Genomic DNA, 9,201 nt, shown 5'->3' on the forward strand with positions numbered 1-9,201 from the left:
AAATAGAGGAGCTGGAGCAGCAGGGAGCCCCCATGGCCACAGGGAGCCCCTTGGAGGGTGTTGGCCATGGGCAGCCCCTGCTGCAGCCCTGCTCGGCCCCTCTGTGTCACCTCAGGGCTTCCCTCTCGATTCACGCTTTAAACCCAGGCAGGGGATGGATCACACACGTTGCATCTCCTGCAGTGCTGGGCACTGGTTTTGCTGCCAGGCTGACACTGGCCAGGCTGGCAGGGTGCAGGGCCAGCCCAGATTCCCATCCCAGTGCAGGGACAGCGGGGCTGGAGCAGAGGCAGAACAGCCCGTGACGCAGGCTCTGCACTGCTGGGGTTATTTTAAACATTTCATCCCATGTCTGTCGCTGTGGCTGCAGGGAGAGGCTGCACATGCCAGGGCCAGCTCCAGGGGCATGTGCCAGGCACTGCCCAGCTCTTCCACCCCTGGCCAGGGGCAGGAGCAGGGTGTGCCCCCCAAATCCCTGCAGCCAGAGGGGGCTGAGGCTGCTGGCAAGGCTGGGGTATCTCAGCTGTGCTGCTTTGCCATCTGGGCTGGCTCAGTCCCATCCCAGCCACCTTCATATGAGCCTTAATGACCTCGTTATGTGATGGCAGAACGAATCTTTATGTGGCACTTGGAAGTGTCAACTGGAGCAGCTGGAGAGGAGGAGTGGGGCTGGCTGGGGGAGCAGCAGCACCCCAGCAGTGCTGGCCCATGGCACAGAGAGTTCCTGCATCCCCAGGCAGAACCATGGAATTGTGAAGGTTGGAAAACCCTCTGAGTACATGGAGTCCAACCACTCCCCCAGCACTGGCCCGTGTCCCCAAGTGCCACATCCACACAGCTTGTAAACCCCTTCAGGAACAGTGACCCCACCACTGCCCTAGGCAGCTGTGCCAGGGCCTGACCACCCTTTCCACGAAGGAATATTCCCAATATCCAATCTGAACCTTCCTGGCACAGCCTGGGGCCTTTTCCCCTTGTCCTGTCCCTGTTCCCTGGGAGCAGAGCCCGACCCCCTCAGCTGTCCCCTCCTGTCAGGAGCTGTGCAGAGCCACAAGGTCCCCCCTGAGCCTCCTTTTCTCCAGGCTCAGCCCCTTCCCAGCTCCCTCAGCCCCTCCTGGTGCTCCAGCCCCTCCCCAGCTCTGTTCCCTTCTCTGGACCCCTCCAGCCCCTCAGTGTTGGGAGGGCCCAGAACTGCCCCAGGATTGGGGCTGCAGCTCCCCCAGGACTCTGGTGCTGAATTTCAGGACCTGTTCCTGCCTGCCCCGTGTGCTGTCGCTTCAGTGCAGCAGAACAAACCCAAACCCCAGCTCTGGGCTTGTTCCTCCCTACCTCAAACCTGCCCCAGGCTGCAGGAGCTTTGTGGCATCCAACAGCTCCAGAAAAGTTCACACTTCCCTGGGAAGTTCTGCTATGGGCATGGTTTACACTGATTTTTTTCTTTTTATAGAAGCTGCATCATCAGGATGGTACTCAGAGGTTTGTGCCTGTCCCTGTGCCTGCTGCCTGCCTGGCACCTCCTGCACAGCAGCAGTGAGCCCAGGGGGCATTCCTGGGCAGAGCAGACAAGGAAGGGGTCGTTGGGAGCTGGAGCTGCAATAATTCCAAGGGTGATTCTCATTCTGTGTTCAATAATCACAGCTGCAGGGTGCACGGGGAGATGGGGTGTGGGTGGCTGGCTCCTGCTCCAGTGGTAGAAGCAGCTCCTCAAAATCCACTTTGGGGTTTCTTCCAACCTTCATCATCCCACAGAAAGCAGGGCAGGAGTCAGGTGGGATCAGTGGTTTGGAGTGGGTGACTGAAGTGTGCTGCACGTGTTTGGGTCTCTTTGGGTGATGGTTGCTCAGAGCTGGCAGCTCCTGCACCCTGGCAGAGCCTGTGGCCACCAAGGAGCCTTCCTCACCCTCACCCTCACCCTCAGCCTGCACTGGAGGCCACCTGAGCCTGGGGGTGAGAGAGGTTCATTACCCAGGTGGGAGCTTGGGATGCTCGCTGTGAGGGCTGGGCTGGCACTGAGCTGGGCACCAGCTGGCAGCTCCTGCTGGCTCCTCTCCCTGGGCCCTGCCTTGGCCTCAAGGACCCCAGCAAGTCCAAGGATGGATCTTCAGGATTTCAGCATGGATGGGAAAACTATCCTAAAACCCAGGAGAAGTCTGAGATTTTTCTGGTTCTACCTCTGATTGAAACCTCCAAACTGTGGGGAGGAAATAAACTTAAGGCAGGGATTTTTTGGATGCATGGCTATGGCTCAGGCTGACCTGGAGAGCCTGGAGCCTTGGCCCAGCCTTTTGCTCACTTTGCATCACAAAACTGATCTCAGGTGCTGGAAGCAGGAGTGCAACACCCAGCCCTGACCCTCCCCTCACTGCCCAGCTGGTGTGGGGTGAGGATGAGCCCCTGCTCCCCTTCCCTCTGCTCCTCTCTCAGGCTGGAGCCACGAGCTCTCCCCTTCCCTGTGCCCTGCCAGCCCCTTCCCAAGCTGGGGGTGCTGCCCCTGGACCCCTCTCCCCCTCTCCCACCTCCTGCCCTCAGTGACTCCCAGGGCTGGGGCAGAGTCACCCTCCAGCCCCTGGCACTGGGGACAGTGACAGTGACAGTGACAGTGAATCCCTTCTCCATCAGGGCCGGATGGAGCAGGGGAGGGCAGAGAAGGGAGGTGATAATGATCCAGAACCTGCAGTGCCTGGGTGAGCAGGGCCAGGAAATGCAGCCTTGCTCAGAGCAGGCAAGGACATGCTGGAGGTGACGTGGGCATGGCTGGGCTCTCCTGACACACCAGAGGAGCTGTTTGCTCTCTGCTCCTCTGTGCTTTATGTGAGAGTCACCAGCTGAGGCTGTGGGACAGGGAACTCTCATAAACACTCCCATGGGAGCTGCAGCTCAAACTGCAGCTTTGGGGAGCTGCTGCTGTGCTCCCCATCCTGCCCTGAGCTCAGCTCTGCTCCCCCCAGCCCACTGCAGGGATAACAAGTGTGCAGGAATAAACAGAAATTAGAGAGAATGGGAACCTCTCCTGGGAGATCTCTCTTATTTGTGTATTTATTTCTCCACACTTGTCACTTTGGTGTCACTTCATCAACCAGCTTGGACATCACTGATGTGAGAACATCAGGCCTGTTAATTACCATCAGGCCTGTTAATTACCCACCTGTCCCTGCCACAGCTGGGGCTGTGTGGATAAACCAGAGGAGGAGCACAGTCCCTGCATCCAGCTGGATGTCAAACAGGGAAAGCTGAAGCCTGGCTGGAATCTCCATGCCAGGGGATGGGGGAGTTTGGCTTCATCTGCTGCAAGGGGGAAGATGCTGGAGGGACAGGACACAGGGAATGGCTCCCACTGCCAGAGGGCAGGGCTGGATGGGATATTGGGAATTAGGAATTGTTCCCTGTGAGGGTGGGCAGGCCCTGGCACAGGGTGCCCAGAGCAGCTGTGGCTGCCCCTGGATCCCTGGCAGTGCCCAAGGCCAGGCTGGGCAGGGCTGGGAGCAGCCTGGGACAGTGGGAGGTGTCCCTGTCATGGCAGGAGTGGGATGAGATGGGCTTGAAGCTCCTTTACAACCCAACCCAATCCATGATTCTGTGCAGGAGAAGCAGAAATGGATGGGCAAAGCAGTGAGGAAGCCTTGGCTGTCCCAGGAAAAGGGGGTGGATGGGATTGGGAGGATGTGGCTCCTTTGAGAAGCTGCCAGGAAGAGCCATGGATGCATCCAGGCTTTGGAGCAGAGCTGCTGGCAGGGGAAGACAAAGGGATGCCAGGGCCAAAAAGCAGCCTGGAGAGATGGCTGGAGCATGGAGCAGAGCAGGATTTGGCCAGAGCCCAGCTGGGATGGGCAGCACACACGAGACTGAGCAGAGCCAGGAGTGGAGTGGCCAGGGCACAGCCCCTGTGGGGCTGCAGCACTGGGGGAATGCAGAGTGCTCTGCTGGAATAGATAAGGCTTTGTTTGAGAGATGAAAAAAAAAAAAAATAAAAGCCTGGAAAAACTGGCTTTGCCATTTCTGGACAACTTTAACATTCTCTGGTCAGGGAGGAAAAAATGATCTCTCATGGAAAGCTGTGCTCAGCAGAAGAGTTGATTTTTGTCAGTGCCACTGCCTGGCTGGGGTGAAGGACCCCAGATAATTCCCATCGGGAATTGGAGCTGGTTTTGGGGTTTCTCCCACCTGGGGGGACCAAGAGGAAGCAGCTGCACCCTGGCAGACAGCACTTCATCCATGAACCACAGTTCTGCCCTCAAGACCTTGCTCTCAGAGGGGTTCAGGTGTTTCTGAAGGCTTGGGGGGGATTTTTAGGATTCAGGGTTTTCTTTCTTCAGTTTTCTTACAGTTTTGGTGATTTTTCTTAATATTTTAGTTGGGATATTTTTATCAAGAGAGTTCTCAACAGACAAATGTGATGATAATTATTGTAATGTGAAAACTTTGCTGCTAAAAATCGGGCTTTTCCTCTATTCCTTTTTCTTTTTCTCTTCTCATTAGGTTGCACCCTCACTGGTAAGAGCAGGTTTTGGAGCAAACCTCCCTGAGATCAGTTTCTCCAGGATGTGCAAAGGCCTTGTGCTTGCTGGCAGGTGGTAGAAAATCCCTTTGATTTCTCAAGTTTCCTTTTTCCAAACAAGGAGGCTGTTTCCTCAATCCCTCCAAGGGAGGATGTTCAGACACTCCTGAGTTTTGACAGCTCCAGCTGTCTGAGTTCCCTGGGAAGGCTCCTGCTGGGAATTTGTCCCATGAGCCTGATCCCTGCTGGGAGGGATCCCCTGCTCAGGGATGCTGCTGTCCTGTCAGGAAACCTCCCCATCCCAGAGGCTTCTCCAGGTGGGATGGCTTGGCCAGGGCCAGGGGAGCTGGGTGAGGATGGGCTCTGATGCCACCCCTGGCACGGACAATCAGCACAGCAGGCAGTGCCCACCCACTGCTGCTCCCAATTCCATCCCCATCCTCTGTCCATGCACAGAGATTGCATAGAAAGCTCTCCCATGTCAGCCCTGCTGCTGGAGCCCAGACTTCAGGAGGAATTAAACTGAATGAATCCTCCAGAAGGCCACAGAGCTCTAAATGTCCTTAAAGCTCCCCCAGCCACAGCTCCCACTCTATGCAATTCTCTCCTGCTGCTTTTGATGACCCTGGAGTGGAGCTGTGGCACAAGGGCTGGGCTCTGGCTGCTGTGATTCAGGTTTGGGAGAGATTAGGATCTGGCTGAAAACTCAGAGCAGATTCTGTCAGGCTGCCCACGGCAGGGTGTAGCTGGACAGCAGGGCTGCTGTGCTCAGCCCAGCCAGTTCCAGGTGTACTTATCTTCCCTGGGAGGAATGGTGAGATTTCTGTAATCTGCATGGAAATGAGGGCAGAAACGGGGCGGGCAAAGGGAGCTCACTCCGCCCTCAGCCTGAGCAGCTCCTGACTCACCTGCTGACTCCAGCCCTTCCAAACAGCCTCTGGAAATGGGGGCCAGCCCTGCAGGCAGAGCTGTCCCAGTGCCTGCACCCCTCTCACTGACACTGCTGAGGGTCCCCAGGGCCGGGAGTGCTCTCACCCCGAGGACCCCGAGGATGAACAACTTTCCTGCTGGCAGGAGGGAGAGTTTGAGCAGCAGCTGTGAAGGCTGAACTGGTTTTTATCATAAAATTATCAAATGGTTTAAATTAGATGGGCAGAGACAGCTTTCACTATCCCAGGGTGCTCCAAGCTCTGTCCAGCCTGGCCTTGGGCACCTCCCTCACTGCTTCCTACCTGCCAAGCCTGGACTACCAAAAGAAGAAGAAGAAGAAGAAGCCAACCTCCTGTGTTCTAAGCATGGCAAGTGTTGAGGAACATGGTGTGGAAGGAAGCTGATGATTTTCCCCACACTGTGGCTCTGTTCAAGGCTTTGCCTTCCCTTCCAGGGACACACATCCATGTAACAAGGCTGGGCACAGCTGAATTCCCAGGGCCTTCCCGTGCTCAGGGATGAGAGCAGAATGAAGCAAGCAAGTCCATGAGACAAAAGAGATGAGAAGACAAAAGAGATGTCACCATCCTCCTGCAGGATCCCCAGCCAAGGCAGGGAGATGCCCAGGGCTGGATGGGGATGGCTCCTGAGCCTCGAGGCCAGGCAGATCACAGAGCTGCAGCAGATATTCCTGAGGAGAGACCTGGACCCTGGTGCTGCTGGATCTTGAGGGCCACTTTGGGGTTGGGACAGAGCAGCTGTCACATCCAGGAGGCAAAGAGTTGCTCATGGGGAGGGTGCCAGTGCTGTTCATGGAGGTGTTCCCATCCTGGGCAGGCTTGGTCCCGAGGCTCAGGAAGCCACCAAGGCTCCCGTGGCTCCTCCCAGGCTCTGTCCAGCTGCCGGACGATGCTCCCCGGGCAGCCCCCGCCTCCCTGAGCTGAGCCCGTGGCCGGGGCTCCCGGGGCTGGCAGGACACGCTCCGTGCCCCTCTCTCTCGCCAAACCGGTGCTGGCTTCTCGCCCTGTCCCTCGGTGCTTTGAAGGCTCCGTGCCGGGCACCGCGCCCTGCCCAAGGCGCAGCCTCGCCGATCAGGCCGGGCTCCCGCGGTGTCGAAATCGCGGTCCCTGCTGCCGGCGGGGGCGGGAGGCTGATTTGGGGAGTGTTGCTCTGTTTTCCTGGCAGCAGAGCGGGGCGGGAGCCGCCTGGGAGCCTGGCAGTGCCTGGAGCAGGGGACGGGGCAGCAGCTCCTCGCTGCTTCTTCGCAATCCTCCTCCAGCAAGTTGTTCGACCGGTCGGGCACCGGCTTCCCCATCTTGATGGTGGGGCTGTTTCCACACGGTGGGAGTGTTCCCTGGTTTCACAGATGTTTGTAAACTCCAAGGCAGGAATTAACAAATTGGGGCTAATAAGCACAGCTCTCCCCGAGGTGTGCACGGACAGCCGGGGCGCAGGAAGGGAGGGAGGCTGGCCTCGGGCACAGCCCTGCGCTGCTTCCTCAGCCACCACCAGCCAGAAAAGCAGAGGTTCCAGCCCGGCCGCAGCCTCCGGAGGTGCTCTGGCACCTGCCCAGGGCCGCTGGGCTGCAGGCAGGGAGGAGGAGGAGGAGGAGGAGGGAAGCGCCTTCCTTCCTGCGCCGATCCCCGGCGGATGGAGAGGGCTCGGGGTACCCAGGGCCGGAGCGCAGCGTGGGGACCCGGGCACAGCCCCACGGCGGGGACCCGCACAGGGCAGCTCTGTCTGCTCCTGCTCCCGGGGTCCCGAGCTGCCATCCCATCCCTGCTGAGGGGTTTCTCTCTTTCGAGCCGCCCACTGATCCCCCGAAGCTCAGAAATGCGCCTGGGCATTGGCACCATCCTCACCCTCCGAGGGCTCGGTGCCACCCCCGTGTGCCCCTGCCCGCCCTCCCCGGGCAGGATGGGCAGCACAGCGTGCCCGGGGCTCCGGGAGCCTGGGCGGCCCTGCCGAGCCAGCCGGGGGAGCCTTCCCGGGGCTGCAGCCTCGGCAGTGCCCGGTGCCAGGGCAGCAGCGGGCACAGAACACCCTGCCACGGCCACAGCCCCGCTCCCCTGGGTAGGGAGCGGCCAGGGATCCCCTGCTCGGGAAATGTCGGCGCCTTCTGGGCTGACTGCTCCCTCTGTGGGTGCTCGAAGGCCCCTCAGCCCCCGCAGCACTCCCCAGCTCCCCTCCCAAAGGAGGATTTTGGGAGGGGGCGGCTGCTCGGACTGCACCAGCCGGGACTGGTGCCGGTGGAGAGGGACGGAAGGGGATGAACAGCCACGGGCTGGGATCGTGAATCCTTGAATCACTCAGAATCCTGGAGCGCTCCACATGCTCCAGAGCCCCTGCTGCTCCTCTGGGAAACACAGGGCACGTTCTGAACTAATCCCAACATCCAGCTCTGTGGAAAAACATCCCGGTGCAGGCAGGGGCTGGGGACTGTCCACTGCCCAGCCCAGAGAGGCTGAGCCTTCCTGCGGAGGGATTTTTACACCTTTTCCCTTTTATCAGTGACCTTTCACAGGGCGCATTCAACACCTGCTTTTCTTTCTTTCTTTTTTTTTTTTTTTTTTTTAAACCAACCAGTACAACCCAAACGCGTCCCCACCCCGTCAGAGGGAGGCGAGGAAACGACGATGGACCGAATCCTTGGTCCGGAGGGAACAGGGGCGAAGGTGGAGAACAACCAGACTATTTTTCCCTAAGATCTGACGCAGCACACACCTGGGAAGCGAAGGAACCTGCTCGCCGGAGCTGCTGCGACGGAAGGGGAGCTGGGAGACACAACCCCTGTGCCCACGGCCGGCGCAGGAGATGGACCCAGCTCGGGGAGGAGCTGACACCTCACGGAGGGGGCAAACACCGCAGTTCCCACGCGGTTCTCAGGGGCTCCACCACCACTCAGAGGGTGCCCGCACCTCGAGGGTGTGGGAACACCTCAGGGCTCCTCACCTCGGGAATGCCCACACCTCGGGGGGTGCCCACACTTAAGGGTGCCCACACCTCGGTGGTGCCCACACCTCCGGGGGCACCCACTCCTGGAGAGGTGCCGACACTTCGGGGTTCCACACCTCGGGGGTTCTCACACTCGCGGGTGTCCACACCTGGGGGGGGGGGATTCCCACTGCTCGGGGGGATTCCCACTGCTCGGGGGGATCAGCTCCGCCGAGCCCCGGCGCGGAGCCGGGGGGATGCTGCGGGACGGGATCCGCTCGTCCCGGGAGGAGCGGGTGTGCCCGGGGCCGGGTCACTCACCTCTTCTTCTGCACGGAGGGGCTGTATTTCCCTTTGTTGCGTTTCCTGAAGAGCGAGTGCATCGCGTCCCCGCACGGCGCCCGCCGCGCTCCTCCTGCCCGTCCCCGCCGCCGCCCGCAGCCTCTGCGCCGCCACCGGGCCGGGCCCCGCCGGGAGGCGGGACGGGGCAGCACCGCCTCTGCCTCCTCCTGCTCCTCCTGCCTCCTCCTGCCTCCTCCTGCCTCCTGCCCGCCGCTGCCCGGCCCGCCCCCCACGCGCAGCATCCTCCCCTGGCTTTGGGGGCGCCCCTGGAGGGGGTCCCGGCAGGGTTGGGCCCCCCCAGATGTGCAGGGCTAGCCTGAACCCCCAGGAGCCAGGGCACGGGTGGTCCCTGGGCTCAGCGGGACCGGGATGGGCACAGGGGGCAGTCACGGGGGCTGCGGCTCCTCCCGGGAGGTTTCTGTGTTTGGGGATGACACTGGGAGCGTCCCCGCTCCTTCCAGTGACATCGGCACTGCCGGGACACCGCCCGTCCTTCCACA

The 9,201-nt window shown here is 60.2% G+C and overlaps 1 protein-coding gene across 1 annotated transcript in view; it reads right to left on the reverse strand.

The window, feature by feature from the left end:
• The window catches only part of PPL (periplakin), a 28,787-nt gene extending 19,911 nt beyond the window's left edge, over positions 1-8,876 (reverse strand). Inside the window, exon 1 of the mRNA XM_054643355.2 lies at positions 8,681-8,876. Coding sequence (XP_054499330.1) covers positions 8,681-8,742 — 62 coding nt within the window. The 5' untranslated portion in view covers positions 8,743-8,876. The remainder of the gene's footprint in view (positions 1-8,680) is intronic.
• Positions 8,877-9,201: the final 325 nt, after the last annotated feature.

The sequence above is a fragment of the Agelaius phoeniceus genome, chromosome 16, assembly GCF_051311805.1.
Source record: "Agelaius phoeniceus isolate bAgePho1 chromosome 16, bAgePho1.hap1, whole genome shotgun sequence".
Lineage (NCBI taxonomy): Eukaryota > Metazoa > Chordata > Aves > Passeriformes > Icteridae > Agelaius > Agelaius phoeniceus.